At 48.8% G+C, this 19,540-nt stretch overlaps 1 protein-coding gene across 1 annotated transcript in view; it reads left to right on the top strand.

The window, feature by feature from the left end:
• Window positions 1-11,786, top strand: part of ARK2C (arkadia (RNF111) C-terminal like ring finger ubiquitin ligase 2C) — a 51,987-nt gene extending 40,201 nt beyond the window's left edge. The window contains exons 3-8 of the mRNA XM_057367797.1: window positions 1,481-1,606; window positions 5,826-5,955; window positions 6,922-7,026; window positions 7,555-7,650; window positions 8,735-8,841; window positions 9,990-11,786. Coding sequence (XP_057223780.1) covers window positions 1,481-1,606; window positions 5,826-5,955; window positions 6,922-7,026; window positions 7,555-7,650; window positions 8,735-8,841; window positions 9,990-10,107 — 682 coding nt within the window. The 3' untranslated portion in view covers window positions 10,108-11,786. The remainder of the gene's footprint in view (window positions 1-1,480; window positions 1,607-5,825; window positions 5,956-6,921; window positions 7,027-7,554; window positions 7,651-8,734; window positions 8,842-9,989) is intronic.
• Window positions 11,787-19,540: the final 7,754 nt, after the last annotated feature.

Below are 19,540 nucleotides of genomic sequence, written 5' to 3' on the forward strand. Positions count from 1 at the left end.
TCCTAAATCCACCAAATGCAGAGAGAATTACTGTGACTCAACAGAGATGGAAATGGATGCCTGGCCTTGTCTTGATTGTGTTTCCTGAGAGAGAAGTGATTTTTTTTGGAAACATGTGGAAGCTATTTGTGGGCTTTTACCCATGGATCAAGAATCGGAGGATGAGTCTTTGCACTGATACTTCATTTGGCAAGAATGCCACAGATAAAAAACCCTTGCTTTCCATGCCCTTTCTGTCTGAAAATTGTTGTTCTTCTCRTCGCTGTTTTGTTTTGCATAAGCTGGATTTCAGGTGGATTTAATGATTAGCTAATAATTGGGTAGCAAGTGTGCTCAAGGCTGAGGAACTGATGATACAAGTGTTTATCTCTTAGTCATAAGCTGAATTCAAATAAAAGCACAGAGCACAATTCTACACAGAGTCTGCTTTGGCAAATGCTGTCAGTGTTGTATTTGCAAGTGGTGCTGTGGTGTGGAAAAAGGCAGGAACCACTTGCCCAGTCCCACAATTTGTCTTTGAAACCTGCAATGGAGAAGGATGTCAGAACTCTCACAGGTGTGGGGCAGGAGGTCCCAGTGATAGGAATATGGGTTATGTCTTTGAAAGTGAATCCCCTGAATTGTGGCTGCATGAGAAGTTATTTACCTAGCATTTGCCCTGTTTTTTTTCTGAAGGTGTTCTTTGTGGTGGCCCCACTGGTAAATGGTAACTCATTAGGAAGCGAAGGGTATGAGTCTGTCTGTAATGCAAATCCACCTTGTCTCTTGCCAAATGTGGACACTGATCAAGAGGCACACGCTCTTCCCCTGGGTAGTTCAAATAAACAATAACCATGGGACTCAAATCTCTAGAAAAACCTTGTTTTATTTTCTACCACTTTCTTTTGCCTGTCTGCGATGGCAGCAGAGCAGAGGAGAAGGAGCTGGAAGCCAGCCTGGCTTGTCCATCATCCAAAGAAATGCTGGAAAAGGCCAGTGAGAGTAAATTCTGCTTTCAGTCACTCCTGAGTAATCTGGTTATGAATGAGGAGAGTTTAAGCTCCCCAGGAGTTTATGGACTGCATGGGAGACAAGACAACCCGCAGCTTCTTTCCGRTGATGGATCACAGCTGAAGCAGGGGCRCGTTTTATCTTGTGTGTTGTTTATRGGGCTGACTGTGGTGAAAAAGAAAATAGTGAATACTGCACGAAGCTGCTCAGAAGTGGTTTGGTTTCCTCTTTTTCTCTCTGCTGCCAGCAAATAGCATCTCCTGCAAACTGAGCACAAGTGGGTGCCACGGGGTGTGGGAGTGGATTGCTGCGTGGTGACCATGAGAAAAAGATACAGCCCTGGGTCTCTTCCCATCACCCCCTACACCTGCCTGCAGTGTTTAGTTTTGGGCACTCATTCACAAGCCCAGCCCCTGTTTTTTCCCATGGTTTCTCTTCAGGAATTCCAGTGTGCACCATGTCTGACCGTGCTGCTGCTCTCRTCCCACAGGCGGGCCCAAGAGCGCATGTCTGTCCAGCCCCACCGCCTCCACCCCAGCTTCGACTTCAGCCACCAACTGCAGACTCCACAACCCATGGGGCCCCAGCCCAGGTATCTGGCAGAGGGCACGGACTGGTAAGTGATCCCYATTTCACTGCAATTTCCAATGAGGTGTTTGAAAAGTCCTGGRAAGGCTGCAAGGGCTGGGGAATGCCATCAGGGATTGTGGCTTTAAAGGAAGAGAAAGAGTCAGTTATAGTGTGGGAAAACTCATCTCTGAGAGGGCTGTGAGAGTGTGAAAGCCTCCTGTACAAACAGAATCACRGARTCATTTGRGTTGGAAGAGCCYTCTAAGATCATGGAGTCCAACCATTATCCCAGCACATCCAAGGCCAGCACAGATCCATGTCCTCATGTGCCACCTCCATACGGATTTTAAATCCCTCCAGGAATGGGGACTCCAGCCCTGGACTGCCCTGGACAGCTGTGCCAGGCTGAACAACCTTTTCTGGGAGGCAATCTTCCTCAATATCCAATCTAAACCTCCCCTGGCCCAGCCTGAGGCYGTTCCCTCTCCTCCTGTCCCTGTTCCCTGGAGCAGAGCCCGACCCCCCCGGCTGCCCCCTCCTGTCAGGGAGTTGTGCAGAGCCACAAGGTCCCCCCAGAGCCTCCTTTGCTCCAGGCTGAGCCCCTTTCCCAGCTCCCTCAGCCACTTCCCATCAGAATTGTGTTTCAGACTTTTTGCCAGTTCTGTTGTTCTTTTGGCACTCTGCGTTTTTGTKGCTCATAACTTTTCACCCTCAGATTTAGAGTGAAGCCGAGCCTCAATTTTCTAAAGTGGTTCTTCGTGCTGCAGAGCACAGACAGGRTTTTGTCCTGTAGATCACTGTCCCTTCCTGAACTAGACCTTCTGTTGTTCTTCAGGCACTCAAGAACCAGTGGCCATAATTTTTTTGTTTTGGTCCAAATTAGGGGGCACCATGTTGCCCTGCCATGCAGGGTGGTATGAATGAAGATTTGTTCATCATTCTCCAAACTGTGGTGTTCAATACCCTGGAARAGCTTTGCAGGGAATTGTTCATTTCATTTTCAGAGCTGGTTGAGAGCTCTCAAACAGTTAATAAAGTATGGTAACCTGRTTGAAAGAATGAGAAAATAAAAACATGCTTCTGGGTAGCTGCCTGTAAGCTGAGCGAAGTCCATTCTGTGCACTAAATGGAAAAAAAAAATAGCTTGTGAACTTGTAATTAGAGACAATCGCAATGTATTTGCGCAAGGGGACTGAAATAAAATGGCATAGGAAATCTTAATGATGGCATTTCCTAACATCTGAGCACTTCACTCTGCAAATGAAAAGTCCTTTTTAACCCAGGGTTGTTGTTTTTATCCCCCTTCGGTGCATAATACACAATCTAAAATATGACCACATCCTTCTGCAATTTTCTTCTCAGGTGTTCCCATTACTGSCACTCCTGTGGGCTGAATGTGGTCGGGATGACATTGTTCAGATTGGTTTGCAAAGCAGCTCATGTACCATCTGGATAGAGCGATTCTTTCTGCCTCTCTTTCAGCTCCGAGTGCTTAATTATAATCATTAGAAGTATCTGATAAAGCATCACTAAGTGCCCTCCTCCTCCCTCCTTTTCTCCCCTCTGTTGCTCCATAGCCTTATAAAACCCGAGAAGTGGGGGTGACAGAAATCATCTGCGGTGGGCATATGTTTGGGTGATTCACTTTCCCTTGGGGCACACACAGAGTTTTGCCCAGTGACAAATATAAAAACTCCCCTGGAATGTGTTACCCCGGGATGAGCGGCAGYAGCATTTTCTCGGAGGCAGTAGGTGGTGGGCCCTGACACAGGAGGTGGAAGTGGGGATGGAAGGAAGATCTGAGGGAGATCAGTCGTCTCAGACAGCTCAACCCCAATTAAAATTTTCTGGGGAAGAATAAATTAACTCCCATTTGGTGCCTTAAATAATTTTCTGCAYGCACATGTAGTGGCGACCATGCAACCTGTTGTCTGCAGTCTTACCCCTCACTCTTTGGCTGTTGGCAGCCCATTCACCACGTGCATCACAGCTCTTGAACCTCTCACCTGAGCATCAAGATGCTCTAGAGTCCTTCATGTAGCACAGGCTGGAAAGCARTGGTTAGTTCTGCTCTCCTTCAGCTAGTGTAGTCTGCTTATTTTCCCCAAACCATGGGAAAACCTGTTCTGTGCAGTATTTTGCTTTGGATCCTCCCCTGGACCCACAGCATAATTTCAGGACTCTCAACACCTGATTTTAAGTCTCTAGATGCACAAACAGTTCAGCAGTGCTGTTATTGCAATTAGTTGTGCAATTTAATAATGGCCATTCCCCTTGGAGACATCTTTTCAGTCCTTGATGTGAGAGGGCTCCATGAATTTCCACATCTGTTTTGTAGACAGGGAAATGGGAGGGCAGAGAGGAAGTGGATCAAGGTCACACATCAAGAAAGTGGCAGGGCTGGGGATGGACCCAAAGCCTCCCAATTTCCAGTTGAGCCCTCCATCAACCTGGGAACAATCTTAATCAATTGGGTAAATATCCAAAATTGTGACACAGGAGCTGCAAAGTGCCCAGACGTGTGGATTCTCATGCTAGCTGTGTCCCTGCCAGTTGCCTGCTGTGTTTTATCCTCTGCCAGGKTTTGTCTGTCTACCACTTGGCTAACACAGGCCCAGCAGGGGCAGTCCCTCCCTTGGCCTCAGTTTAGGATTACAGAAYCACAGAATATCCTGGGCTGGAAGGCACTCATGAGGATCATCACCAGCTTGGTGCAGGGTGCCTTGTTGGAGATTTTTAGAGCACTGGTGCTGCTGCCTGGTGCACAGGCTGTTCTGGATGAAGGATTTCCTCATCTGCTGTCCCCTCATGTCCCCATCTTCTGGTGGGTGAAAGCAGTTTCACAGCTGCTGGAGGACACTTCTGGGCTGCTCCTAACAAGCCATAGAAAGCACTGTTGCTGTCCTCTGTGCAGGGGAGGAGGAGTTGGAGGCTGAAACAGGAAGCCACCCTTGTGCTCTAATTAGCTCTGCTCTGGCAAATGCGAAGACAATGGTTGTTAGAGCACTGGATTTTGTAACGATGACAAAGTGAATGATGTTCAAAGCACTTGTTTGCAGAGTGACTCTCAGGCTGGAGAGAGCAGGGATCAGCTAATTGGATGTAGATGGAGGAGCTGCRTTAGGTCCCCTCCCGTGTCTCCACATGGTGTGGTAGTGATGGTGGTGGGGCTGTTGTTTATCTCCGGGTGTTGGGTTGAGCAGAGCTGTGATGTTTGATGGGATCTTGGTCATGACAGGTCCTGGGATTGATCAGGGTTATTTTTCTTGGGGATAAAAGTGCCCAAATAAACCAAGCTGAGCTCCATCTCTGCTCACATGGGTCAGGCCGTGTTCAGGCAGGTGGGGCCATCAGGCCTGTCCCTCTCCATTGGTGCTGGCACTCCAGTTGTGTGACACACTTTCCTAAGCAGTCTTGTCCAGGCATTTCTTAAAACTTTTATATTTTTTGCACAAATAACAGTTCTGGAGTTCATAGAATGCCACAATGCCAGAATGGTTTTGGTTGGATGGGACCTCAAAGATCATCTTGTTCCAMCCCCTGCCAGGGTCAGGGACACCTYCCACTGTCCCAGGCTGCTCCCAGCCCCAATGTCCAGCCTGGCCTTGGACACTGCCAGGGATCCAGGGGCAGCCACAGCTGCTCTGGGCACCCTGTGCCAGGACCTCCCCACCCTCACATCCTCACTACCCTGAGGCTGGATTCAGGCAAGGCACGGTGTCCTTTGACCACCCAATCCTACCACGATCTGGGCTGGGATTCCTCCAAGGAGAGCACAGGCACGTCAAAGAAGCCCACAGAAAGTGCCTACTTAGCTTCTAAAAAACTACCAGATTGGTTCACTGCTAAGTCCCTTGAGAAATTACCTGTGTTCCTTCCAAATGTTCAAGGCAGCTGGAGTAGTTTGCAGCACTGGCAGCACAGGAAGGTCCCRGTCTGACCAGGCTGAGTTGCTGAGCCTGGATATCAGTGTGAGCCTCCAAAATGCTCTTGCCCTGAAATTAGCTGGGTGCATCTGTGCAGTTTGCAACCCCAAATAACTCCAATGCTATCTGGCACGGAAACAACCCCTCCCTCCTTCGTGGTGGCCTGGTGGGTGATTCCCCAGCCTGGAGGAAACTTCCTCCCAAGCAGTGGCATCTCCTTGGGCTGAGGAACCCCCAGCAGCCTCTCCAGGGAGGATGCCCTGTGAGCATGGTGTGGTTTGCTGCAGTTCATTAGTGCAGCTGTGCCCTCAGAGCCACATCTTCTCCTGGTGCCCACAGGGACCTCAGCGTGGACGCAGGGCTGACCCACGCCCAGTTCCAGGTCCGGCCGGTGCCCCAGCCCTATCAGCATTATTTGGCCACGCCTCGGATGCACCATTTCCCCAGAAGCACATCCTCAACCCAGATGGTAAGTGAAACGCTTTTACTGAGAAATGTTTTATGCATTGTCTGCCAGAAGGCAGTCAAAATAAAGGCTGCTATCTTTCTATCACCTGTCTTCTGCAAATCCCACTTATCTCCGGCCGTGGGAGGGAGTGTCTGAAAGGATAATGTTGCATCACTGCACTRGATTAGAGGAAGAAAAGAAAAGCTCAGCTGTTCTGGAAGGATTCAGCCCATGGCTTGCAGCACCACATTCACAAGCTGGTCTGCAGAACATGGGCASGATGTGAGAGACTCAGCAGTTAATATTAATAATATCATTAATACTGGAACACTAAGACTGTAGTCTCCCAGGACTTTTTCTGTGCAGAAGTTGTCAGTGGGTGACTGCCTGCCTTCCCTGCTCTCTCCATCAGCTTTGATGTCCCCTGTAAAGGTTTTGCATGACCTCCTGCACAGGTGGAGGTGGGTTTGGTGAGAAGACAGGCTGACTGGGGTCATGTTCTACCCCATCTCCTAGCATGGTGCTGTATTTGGAGCTAAGCCATGCCCAGCACTGTTAATCCTTAAAACATCCTCAAAATGCTATGAAGGTGCTCTTCCCCTSCGTAGCAGTCAGACCCTGACACCTGTGTACTATAGAGAGCCTTAAAAAAAGAAAACCAATCAAAGCTTGAYGAAGAGAAATCCACCCATTTAAATGCAGTAAAATTTCTTTGTAAGCTAATCCATGTTGGGAGTTTGGAATCGCAAATTTATGGATGATACAGGAATTATTATGACAGTTTATTTGGAAGAAGTTCTTAGATATCACTTATAGGAAATCTATTTGATAACCCCCAATTTTTTGGTTTCCAAAAGGCTTAAATTGGGAAAGGTGTCATTCTGCTCTTTCAATTTGGACTTTTAAAGTACTACATTTGCATCAAGCTACACAAGTTTTCTTTGGGCAAGCACGGGTGGGTTTATTATTCTCTCTCCCTTCTTACAGGTTGTACATGAAATCAGAAATTACCCTTACCCTCAGCTTCAGCTGCTTGCTCTTCAGGGGCTGAACCCAAGCAGGCACACATCCGCAGTGCGGGAGAGCTATGAAGTACGTACCTGGAGTTTTTATAATTTTATTTTTAATTTTTAAGGTTGTGGGAATTTACACAAGCTCCAGTTTAAATTTGTGAGACTGTTTTGTAGTGTCACTGTTGCAATGAGTCTGTCAGCAATTTTAGTAGTAACTGGGAGGTTATGGGGTTGAGTTGGTAAAAGATGCTTTACTCCAAAGTTTACAAGCAAGCCTAAGCCTGGCCATGGTTGACTCTGGCTCCTTTCATGTCTGTGAGCAAAATGGTCCAGATCTAAGGGGTTTATTTTCCCAGACTCTCAGATAGAGCTCAAATTCCCCCCTAATTTWTGGATATCCAGCTCTTTGCCTCGAGCTCTTAGTTATTATCCCAAGTGCCAGGGATCAGGTCCATCMTGACAGCATGGCTGGTTTGGGTTTGATGGACATTTCCACTGAGGAGAGGACAGGAGGGAGCCTCAGTTGCCAGCAGGTATGGTTGTGTGGTGGGACCTGGTGCCTCAGGAGCAGCAGAGATGGCAGTTTCCTGATGTTCCTATGTCACAGGAGCTGCTGCAGCTGGAGGACAGGCTGGGCAGTGTGAGCCGGGGCGCCGTCCAGAACACCATCGAGAGGTTCACCTTCCCCCACAAGTACAAGAAGGTGAGTGCCCCGAAACCACGGCATCGCTGCTGCAGGCAGAAGGAAGGACTCTGGGCTGCAATCCTCAGGGCTGTCAGACTGGCACCCTCAATGGAAACATCCCCCGAGGCGGGGACGGAACGTGAAACCCACGGCGGTTCCGGAATCTCTTGCGGGGCTCCCGGGGCGGAAGCGGCGGCGTAGCTCAGCTGGCTGTTTCTCACTTCTAGGCTAGGAAGCTGCGGGCCAAATTTTCAAAGGGGTCTCAACCTTCTCCCACCCAGCGGGTGCAATTTCCCCCCTGTCTGCACCTGGTAAGAAAGTGCCCAGCACCGAGGGGGCTTTGTGCATGCAAACCTGCCCCGTTGTGCATGCAAGCAGCGCTGCCCGTGYGGCCTGGGGGAACTCCCCGTGTCTCCTCTTTCAGAGCTGGCCTCCTGCCCCTAAGGAAACTCGTGGTGCATTTTTGGGTTATGCCAAGTAGAATCTGGGAAGGATGCTTGTCTGGGTAGTAACTCCGTGTGTTGGCYGCTCCAGCTGGAGGGCAGGGATGTGGCGCTGCCCAGGTTGGAAATGAGGTAACTCCTGCTGCACTCACCTCTCACTGCATCTCCAGTGAGCCCAGGAAAATGATACAGATAGGACTGGATGTGTGGGGGAAGAGAAGGGGGAGCTGACATCTGGTGCAGCCTGGGGCTGGGCCAGTGGCCAAGCTGCTGTGGGGCACAGCGGCTGCCCTTCCTGGCAGTGGTGGAACCATGGGCTTTGGGGTCTCCCCAAGGAGAAGCCCTCAGCAAAGAAGACCATGGGGCCATCCCCACTGCAAGGAGGGGTTGGTGAGTGCATTGGAGCAGCAGAGGACAGGCTGCTCCTCGGGCACTGCCACCAGCCTCACTGCCACCAGCCCCAGGAGCAGATGTGCCAACCAGCAGCATGTTGGTGGCACGCTCATCTCGCTGGCTGTTTGGGCTGGGCTGGCTTCCTGAGCTGGAGGATCTGGCTGATAGATGGAGATCTTGTTATTTATCTTCCCGCAACTTCCTGGGCTTGGGAGAGCATTAGAAAGGCAAGGCCTAACCAAATGATGTGTTTAACCTTGCTGCAGAGAAGACCACAGGAAGGCAAAGCTGAGCAGGACGATGGTGAAGAGTCAGATACCGACGAGAAATGCACAATCTGTCTGTCCATGCTTGAGGATGGAGAGGACGTCAGGTATGGCCCTTTCATCCCCTCCTCTGCCTGCCCATGCCACCTCAGTTGTGTTTGTGTGGATTAATGCTGCAGTGCACTGGTGGGGCTGTCCCTGTTCTTGTCCTGAGAGACTCAGCTGGGTTGTTGCASGGTCTGGGAACCCAAATGCTTTGGAGGTGGATGCTGGTATGGCCTGCAGGCAGGAAGAGCCCTGCAGCAGCAGGGGCACCAGGTTTTTATATTGTGTCCTGGGTTTGGATCACCTGCTTCAAGGCCGTGCCAACTGGCCAGGTGGCAAAGTGTCAGAGAAGGGTGGGTCAGACAGGTCTCAGACAACCATCTGGAGCTTGGGGTCATCAGCATCTGAGCCCAAAAGATGATGAAAGTACGATAAAATGCAGAGTGAGTGTGAGGTCCAGGAGAGCTGGGCTGGAGTCCAAGCAGAGCTGCTTTGTTGTAGAATAAGTAAGATTACTGTGCCCACATGGTCACAGGGAACCATCCTCAGCCAACAGAACCCCAGCTGTCCCTGACAGACATCCCAGGCTGTTGGCTGGGTCAAATCTCTGCTTGTGACAGAGGACAGGGACAGAAATTGGAAAGGACTGAGCTATCATGGCTGAAGGGACTGCAGGTGAGAAGTACCCAGCTCTGCATCTCACCCTTAAATAGTCAAGAAAAGCTCTGATCCTCTCACTGTGGGGTTCTGTGGTTGAAGGTTCCTCTGTRTCACAAGGGTGGCACATGATGATGGCAAAGGTGATGGAGGTAAAAAAGTGACCGRGTTCCCTGGGGACACCCACGTGGCAATAGTGTGATCCCACCTGACCAATGTGCCACAGCCAKCAAGAGCTAAGAGGCTTTGGAGTATAACCTTGCTCCAGAAAGGTTAAAAATCAGCAGCCAGCACAATTAATAACTGGRACAACTCAATTCAGGGTGGTGTGAGGGTTTCTACTTGACCAAGAAGAACAGCATCTACAGCCAACTGCCCTGTGTGAGCTGGTGTGGCAGTGAAAGGCTTCAGGACCCTGTCAGCACTGCAGCAGTGATGTGCTGTCCCCACACCAGCATTTGCCACTCTCAAAGCAGCCCCAGAGGCTGGTTTTCAGCACTTCTTGGTCCTTTGGACCTCCTCCCTCCTAACAGCGGTGTTTTTCTCTCTGCAGGCGGTTGCCCTGTATGCATCTCTTCCACCAAGTGTGCGTGGACCAGTGGCTGGCCACCAGCAAGAAGTGCCCGATCTGCAGGGTGGACATTGAAACACAGCTCGGCTCGGACAGCTGAAAAGACTGGCTGGACACACCATTTTCCTTACCAGGTCGTATGGCCATAAACCCTTGCAGCGAAATTTTTTGCCTTCTGAGCCATTTGATTGAGAGGGGAAGTCTGCAGGCACGTTAGAGAGGAGGAGGTGGTGGTGATACAATATCTAGGGGTAGGAGATGTTGCACATTCACGCAGGATACAGGCCCAGTGAAAGGGAGCTGGCATTCCCGGAGCTCAGAGACCCGTGCTGCAGAAGATTTTTAGTGTTGAACATGAAGGAGCTAGTTGTGGTAGTCCGGCCTGTCAATCCTGCTTTTCATGGGGATTGTATATATACCTCTCAAATATGTAGAAACATGTTAGGGGTCCTTTAGCTATTTCTATGGATGGCAGCTGGAGCATGTTAGCTTAAGAAATGTTGTGTTTGATGCCCTACTCATCTTGTGGTGGACATGTTGCTGTTACCTAATTTGCACCAAATATTTTTTCATAGATTCCTTATTTTGGTGCCTGATTAATACATTGCAGAGGGGGAATAAAGAGGTCAAACTGTCTCACCCTTGGGGTGGGGAAGAAGAGAAAAAGCAAAATCCTGTTTACAGTCAGAAGGGTTTGCGCTCTTTGCCTCAGCCGCGTGTGCTTCTTTCCCTTGCATTTACGGTGTGTTGCAAATTTAGAGAAGCTTAATAAAAATAAAAATTGGGGATAAAACGAACGAAGCGGTAGGGAAAAGCTTCGTTCCTGCTTGTCTGCTGGTGCTGGACACTTTCTGTAGCAGCACAGTATTTGAGTAGATGCTGTTTCTTTGCTTTCTTGTATCTTAACAAAGTAGCTTGTCATATCAAAATCCAAGGAAGTTGTGTCTACACGATTGCGATTGTCCGTGATGCTTTCTTCCGTGAGCTGTGTGGTTGGGTGGCTTCAGCAGCACCGCTCCAAAGCGATGGTCACGGCACTCGGCGCCTGCAGCTGTTCTTTGGGGCGTCAAAACACTGGAGAGGCACGAAATGCCGACTCTTCTCCCGCTGATAAAGCATCTCCTGATAACGGGACGGAGGAAAACTCGATGCTCACGAGGCGCTGCTGAGGCCATGAGCCCCTGGGAGTGGGAAGGGAAGGGTGGAGGTTGGGGTTGCTGCTTTTTGGGAGCAGCTTTTTGCTGTGCTGTGACCCATCTCGGAGCGCGTGCGCCCGCGTCCCCCGTGGGCTTGTGTGCGTGGAGTAATCAGTGGCTGTAAAAATGAAACTTAATCACATTAACACTCCAAACAGAATTAAGAGGTAATACCCAAAGGAGTGAGCTGTTGTGATCCATGCTCCTCCTGAAAAAAAAAAAAAAAAAAAGACCTCATCATGCCAACTGCAGGGACCAAGCGGAAAATCCTTGGGAAAACCAACATTCACAACCAAAACCTGCAGTTTCCCTTTTTTTCCTTCTTAGTTTTATTTTTTTCTTTCATACTAGGGGAGAAAAGAGCTGCAGAGGAGCAGCAGGGGAATTAGAAACATAATCTATTGAAAATGCTGGTGTGGTGGGAATGATTTCTGGCTCCCCTGAGTCTATCTGTTTCGCTGGAGAGAAATGCTCTCCCAAATAGATTCAATCATAAACTCTCATCTGAGAAACTGCAAGATTCTCATGAGCTGTAACTGGAAAACACCAGCCTCAGAGGCACCACAGAGATTTCTTTTTTTTTTCYCAATGAGAGAGGGRRGAAAARGAGGGAAAGCCCCCATGGGTGTGARGGTGCAGCAGCCTCTCTCTTGCTGKGCCYGTGCAGGTGGGATGGAGTGGAGGGAGACACATGGTGACATAAAGGGAAGACATAAGGAAGAAATTCTTGGCTGTGAGGATSGGGAGACMCYGGCACARGTTTCCCAGAGAGCCCTGGGAGTGTTCAAGGCCAGGCTGGATGGGGATTGGAGTGATCTGATCTAGTGGAAGGTGTTCCTGCCTGTGGTGGGGGGTTTGGAACAAGATGAGCTTTAAGGTCCCTCCCAACCCAAACCATTCCATGACTTTATGATGCATTTGCCACCCAGCACAAGTGACGACTTCTTGGGGGATGTGGTGGTCCCAACCCTGGTGTCMATGGGTCAGGGGGTGGCCCGTGGATACCTGTGGGGCTGGCTCCACCAGCATTGAAGCAGCATTACAAAGAATACTAACAATACTAAAAACATGGACGAGCAAAGCAAGGCTTTGGTGGTAAAATACACTGAGCAGGTTTGGTCTGTCCAGGTGTGACCTGGAGGGGCGAAGCAGGGAGAGTAACGGGGGATTGATGCCCTCGCTGGGTGGGGAGGGAACGAAGAACGCTTCTGGACCGCGCGTTTTCTTTCGGAGCCTATGAGAAAGTGTTGCTATTTGCCTAATAAACAAGCACAGTTTTTAAAAAAAAAAGAATAAAAACGAACAAACTTAAAAAAAAAAAAAACAAAAACAAAAAACCCAACAAACCTTTTTGGTGAAGAAAAGCACCAAACTCCCATGGTCTCGTGTGAGTGACTGATCCCAAGGTGCGTGCGAATTTACAGTGTCTGGAGTTGTATCGGTGTGTCAGGTTCCTTTGCGTTTAAATAATTTGTATAAGTAGGTTGCGAGTTAGGATGAGTTTAAAAACAAAACAAAACGAAACAAACAACAACAACAACAACAACAAAAGAATCTAGAAACAAAACATCAATAGTTTACAGGGTTTTGTGAGTTTAAATGCCTTATATTTAACAATCATAATTTATGACTAACTTGTAGATATTGTGGGTTCTTATTTAATTATTTTTATAGTTGTTTTTTTGCATTTTTAATTATAATTTATTTATTTAGAAATTACTACTAATTTTTTTTATTACTCCTATTACCTCATTTTTGCATTGTTTCTGGGAATGGAATGCTTTGCATGCATCGGTACTTAAAAAAAAATTAAACAGGGGATGTGGGGGGTAATGCTTATCTTGTGAAAAATGAACAAAAATACAAAAAAAAAACCAAAAAAAAAAGAAAAAAAAAARAAAAAAATCAGGGTGTGTGATTACAAACTGTATTACTGTGGTGCTGTTACCTTGGATACATTCCATAAAAATGCAAACCTTTGATTCTGTATGCTGTGACATAGTGGAAAACTGCAATATAGTGACTGTGTTTAGCACATATATTATGAATATTATTTGCACTCATAATCAAACTCCGGTGATCCTTTCACCTGTGTCCCGGCGCATTGAAGGCGGTTAGCGACGCTCTGCATAAACCAAAACGTTTTGGTTGTTCCTTGGTACTGCCCTGTCCCTGACACTTTCTGCTGCTGCTGCTGCTGCTGCTGCTGCTTGAGTGACCTTGCAAAACACCCAGCGTGCTTGGGGCAGTGCATGCCTTTAGTGCAAGACTCTTAAAAACTGTGGAAAAAGCTGAGGAAGGAAGCCCCCAGTGTAGTGGCTCTGTGTCATTTTTGGCGTCTGTCAGTGCTCTGTTTGGCCCTTTTCACCCTCTGTGCATGTGCCCAGCTGGGGTGAAGGAGGCACTAGGGTGAACCTGAGCTTGGGGGCAACGGAACAGAGGGATTTGATGGAGTTTTTAGAGGCTGAGATTTTTATTCACAGGCTAGGAAGGCTCTGGCACAGGTTTCCCAGAGCAGYTGTGGCTGCCCCTGGATCCCTGGCWGTKYCCAAAGCCRGGTTGGACGTTGGGGCTGGGAGCAGCCTGGGACAGTGGAAGGTGTCCCTGCCCGTGGCAGAAGTTGGAAGGAGATGAGCTTTAAGGTCCCTTCCAGYCCGAGCCATTCTGTGATCCTGTGGCGTCCTGTCCAGCTGAGARTGGTTGGGGTGGACACAAGGGGCCATTTGCCATCTCTGCAACACCTGCCACGAGCATTGACTGTAACCCAGCTCTGAGACCTCCATGGAGCAGGAGTGTGTAACACTAATCTGGACCAGCTGGTTTAATCCCTCCTGTACAAGGGGAAACCTCAGTTTGKTTTTTTTTTCACTCAAGTGTAGAGCTGGGACCTGCCCCAGAGCCCTCCTGAYACCAAGAAGAGCTCAGCCCCTCCCTGACACAGCCAAGCATGCCCATCCTGCCATGACCACGCTGCTCTTGCCATGCACTGCTCTTTCCCCAAGGCTCCTGAGCATCACCTGTTCCAGCTTTGCCAGAAGATCAGAGACCCTCTGATAACATTTTAAGCTTTAAGCCATACCYATGCTTGAACAGTGGTCAATGGTCAGTGCGGACACTCGGCCGTGCACGGACAGAAGTGGGGTTTGATGCATGCGCTCAGCCAGTAGCTGCCCWCCCCACAAAAAGCTTTAGGTGAAATCCTCTCTTAGGGTTAGAAAAGGCACAAAATCACAGAACCTTAATTTTTTTCTCTCTGTCCCTTCAGGGTGCTGCGCTGCTTTTTTGACTTTGCCTTACCCTGGGTTTTAAACCTGTCTGTGTTTTTTACCTTGCTGCTCTGTAACACTCCTCCCCTGTAGCCTGGWGYTGTGATTTTGAGCTGTGTGGGGACARGGGGGTTGGTTGTCCTCCTCCCCCCAAAGTCACTGTAAGAGGGATAAGCAAAACAAGGAGCGAGCAAACAAAACCCCCTCTCCTTTAATGACCCGGGCAGGTGAAAGGATCACCCACATTTTTGTATTCCTACTGCTGTTCTGTTGTGCTGTGCAACATTTTGCTACATAGACTATTTTATAGAAGAAAGCTAGAAAAATATTTATTATTAATATTAAAGCAATAGTGCATTGAAGAAATGGAAAGACATTAGAAATTGTGTAAATGCTTAGATTCACTTTTGGTGGATTTTTTGTACTTTATTTATAACTAATAAAACAAACTGCATTGCTAACTATAAACCTGTGCCACACAGAAGCCACCTGGCAGGGCGATCACTTGGTCTTTATTTACTGCTCTTTTCTGGTTTTTTGGGGGTTGGAATCAGTTCTTCTTTCACTGCTCATGTCTCTGGTGTGCAGAAGAACCACTGCTGAGGTACGAAATGCTCTGCCTGTGTGGTTTGCAGAGGCTGCTGGTGGCTGAGCCCCACGGCAGAGGTGGGGTGAGGATCTCCACAGCGGGCACATCGCTGTACGTGACATCCCTTGGCACCAGTTTGATGATCAGGTACCGAAACTGCGTCCTAGGATATCTCAAACTGGCCTGTTAAAGAGAAATTTCCCCTCCAAACAATCATTTGGTGCCTGTAAGATACCTCTAGCAAGTCCTGATACCTGCAGAGATACCAACAGGTTCTTCATCCTGCTGGTGGAGAAGGATTCCTTCTGCGTGGGTCTCTAGTTTAATAATTAAGGGAGAAGAAACTAACTGGGAGAAAAAGCCAAAAAACAACCCTTCAGACTAGTACAGGTACATTTGGGGGTATTTTCAACCTCTTTTGCTACTCGTTGGAGAACCCCATGGGCAATACACCCAATTTTGCCTCCTGCAAAGTCCAGCATGTTGATCCTCCTGTGCTTTTATTTTCTCCCACAACGAATGGTGCAGGTCTCTGTTCCTGCCCACTCTTGATTCAGCTGCTGCTCCTGAAAAGCTGAGACCGGTGCCCAGCTTTGACTGTGTGATTAGACTGAATAAGCCTCAGAGACAAGTGGCTGCTGATCATAGAGATTTGGTTCCTGCAGCTGGAAGGAATTGGTGGCTTCTCCAGCATCCATCAAAAAACTGCATAAAGGATGAGCCGTGTTCACACAACACCGAGTTCTTGTTACAGGGAGCTTTTAGAAACTCAGAAAACAGAAAACTGGTTAAAAATGGCCCGCTGGTCCAGATGGGGAAAATCCCAGTTTCTCACTGAGATCCTGCTGATGTCCTTGGAAAGGGGGATGGCGCTGGGAGAGGTGCTGCAGATGACAGTCGGGTTTGTTTGGGAAGTGGAGCAGCAAAGGAACCACCAGGATGTGATAACAGCCCTGCTGTGCCTGCCCAGGGAGGGACAGGGGCTGTGCCCATCCCTGCACAGCAGCACCGACCAAGATGCAACATCTTCATTCACCACCAACATCTGCTCTCGCAGCAGCGGCCCAGGCTCGGGGAGCTCAGCTCTTATTTGTGGTTTGTAGCTTCTAAATCTGCAGCTGGCCCACAGGTTACAGCTTAGAGCCGTACAACTCCATTAATAATTTTTTTTAACTCTTCTAGTTCAAAATGGACCTCTAGACATGAAGAAGGGGTGAGGAAGATGGTATTTTCTAAATGCAGAATGTAAGATACTTTGCATCTCTCAGTCATTCCTCCTTCATGAACTTAAGGTTAATGTAGGCATRTGATGCTACCAAAAATGCTTAGCAACAATTTCATAGAGATTTGGAAATAATTCTGTGTATCCTGCAGCAAGAGGCAACCAGTCCTTCAGCATCAAACACTGCTGAGTACTCCTTGATTATACWTGTTTTCACTGGCAGCACCCAAGTGCTTTAGTAATCCCTAATTTGGTAAACAGCATTTCATCAGAATCCCAAAATGGTGGAGAGCACAGATACAACAGGACTGCCTGGTTTTAAAGATTCACACTGARTGCTACCAATCTTGTCCTTTGCTCTTGCTCTTTTGCTTTTCTCATTTACATTATTGTTTTTTGGATGAAGGAATGYGCATTAAAATGCTGCCAGGTAGAGGTTGGTGGTGGGAGAAGGAGCGTTGTGTCTGCCTGACATACTGGCTTTGGGATGGTCATGCCTCCCAGGAAAAGATTGACTAAGCCCTGCAGAAGGCACAGGACTAGGAAAATTCTGRCTTTTCTCCTCACTAGTTCTCCACTTGGCCAAGATTGCGTTGAATTTAGCAGCTTAATGCAAGTCCAGCCGTTGGAAAAACTCCACTCTTGCCTTATTACTTCTGCAGTATTAGTTGTTGTAGCAACAGAGGGATTCCCCAGAGCCAGGGTGGAGCTGAGCTTTGCACTAACAAGGAGCTTGTTTGAAATCTTGAGTGTGAAAAAGCAGAGCTCGTCCATGCTTTGCCAAGGTTTCCTTCCTGAGAGGCAGTGAGGGTGCTGACCTCTTCTCCAAACTGCCCCTTGGCCCTTTCCAGAGCAGCTCTGCCTCGAGCTTTTGGGTGAACAAGCCTGTCCAGGGGTGTCAGGTGGCTTTGATGACAGCCCAGGTACCTACAAGCCCATCTCCCACCTACACAGTGATTTGCTGGCCCTGAAGATATTAATTCCTGCTTCAGCTGTGCTTTAATGTGTGTTTCCAGCCMCTTGCTACATGTGATTCCTCCCAGACGCGAGCACATCTCCTATGCCGAGTAAGGATTTTTGTTTCCTCGCCCATGAAGGGATGGTGTGTGGGTCAGGGGCTGCCTCACTGCTCCCCAGGCCTGGAATCATCATGGAATCATAGAACCATCATGGAATCATAGAATCATCATGGAAAAATAGAACCATCGTAGGATCACAGAATAGTTTGGGCTGGACATCAAAGATTCAGTTCTCACCCCCTGCTATGGGCAGGGATGCCTTTACCTGGAACAGATTGTTCCCAACCCCATTCAGCCAGGCCATGGAAGCGTGGCAGTGCAGTGGGTTTGCCCAGGGGATGCCAGGGGTTACAGTGATGCTCTGAAGGCAGCTCCCCAACACCCTGTACCCCAAGGGGATGGCTGGAGCCAGCTGGGAGTGCTGGGACTACAGCGCTGTGAAGGGACAAACTCCTGTCTCACTGCAGCCTGTATTTGTCCAAAAACAGGCAAAACCTCTTGGCAGGAGGGCTTTTTGTTCACAGCACTGGTTAGGCTTGGATGGGAGGGAATACAGAGAGATCAAAAGCCTGACCCTCATTTAATTTCCAACACCTGCTGGGGACCTGCAGTGACACTGCACAAGATCAGCAAAGCCAAGTGCTCCAAACTCCACTCATGGGACTCCCTGGGCATCCAGGGAGTCAGAGCCCTRTCCCAGCAGGGTCCCAGGAATGCAATCAGACCGTAGCAATCACCTCCAGCCCTCCTAAGGGCTGTTCTGCTCTTTCTGTGAGCTCCCAGCTCAGCTCTGGGCAGCACCGGTGCGCTGTGAGCAGGGAGAACACAGCTATTATTATTCCTCTCAGTGAGCAGTTGATCACTGATGAGGTTGATTACTGGGYTCATTTAGGAAACTTGCTCTGCTCCAAAACCATCAGTTACCATAAAGRTTTCTAAAATGAATTAGCCTGAGCTATTATTTGTGAGCTGGCACAGACAGCCATGAATAAGCTCAGGTCTCTTCTGTGGTGCCTGCTGCGGAAAACAGAAATGCAGAACTTCCCTGGAAGGGCTTTGGTGGGTTAGCAGCTTTCAAACACCCAGGAGCAGCTGACAGCACCTCTAAGATGCTTCTAACCCCTGTCTCAGCATCACCAGTGCTTGCTGGGACCTCCTTTGCCCAAGAGCAACCAAGGATTGAGCAGGACACTCCTGCCTTGTGGCCAGGCACATCCAGATGAGATCCCAGCAGAGGCATCATCCCCAACCCAGGAGCTGCGGGGGTGGGTGGGCTTAGTGGGCTGAGCCCCCTCTTGACCCATCTGATCCCTGTTCATTCAAAATGCATGTTTGAAACCATCTTCTGGGAGAGGGAATGTCCTCTCCAGGGAAGGCCAGGAGGAAGGTCTGCTCATGGCTCCAACACCCACCTTTCTCCTCCAGAGGATGAGTCCTGCTGCTTTGCTCCCTGGATGGAGAGGCAGGGCTCCAGGAACAGTGATTTATGAGCAGCTTTTTTTGTTGGTACCTGCAGAGATGTGAGTGCCTGGGCAGAGCTCGCTGACAGGAGCTCTGRCCCTCACTGCCTCCGGGAAATCCCTTCTCCACTGCAGGGAAAGACAAAACAGCGATCCTTATTAAAGGGAAAAAAAGTGAAAATGAATGGCAGCTGCTCCAAAACGGAGCTGGTATTCAGGCCATGTAGGGTAAAGATTATCCTGAGTCAGCTTTGAATATAGTTAGCACAGCTTTCGTGCTGTGGGATTGATTATCTGGAAGGTTTTTGCTCTGACAGGCGTGGCCATAGGTCTTGGCAAAGTTGTAGGAATTCAGCCAGGGAGCTGCCCTGGGGAGGGAAAGCCCGTGGGGGGGAAATACCACCCAGATCCCACTGCTTGAGACCAGGCTGGGTGCATGTAAATCCTTCCCAAACTCCCTGCAAAAAGTCCTACTGTGCCTGCTGTGTTCCATGTGGTGCTTTCTGGAAATGTGCATGTGTGGGTATGGATCTGAAGAGCTCACATTTGCCAGAAATGGGAAAAAGTGGGAACTCCTAGCTCAATTTTCTTAAATAAAATGGTCTCAATTCTCTTGGCCTCCATGCTCTTCTTAAAGTGGAGCCCATGATCTGTGTAGGTCAGGGGGTTTTCTCAACCCTGGCAAGGCACAGCACAGAAAAGCACAGCACAGAAACATCTGAACTGGTAAAGGGTAGTTTATATCCCCTCTGGTCATAGCTTKTAATCATAAGTAAGCAAC

Source organism: Malurus melanocephalus, unplaced genomic scaffold, assembly GCF_030028575.1.
Source record: "Malurus melanocephalus ecotype Western Australia unplaced genomic scaffold, MMel_1.1 scaffold_85, whole genome shotgun sequence".
Classification (NCBI taxonomy): Eukaryota; Metazoa; Chordata; class Aves; order Passeriformes; family Maluridae; genus Malurus; species Malurus melanocephalus.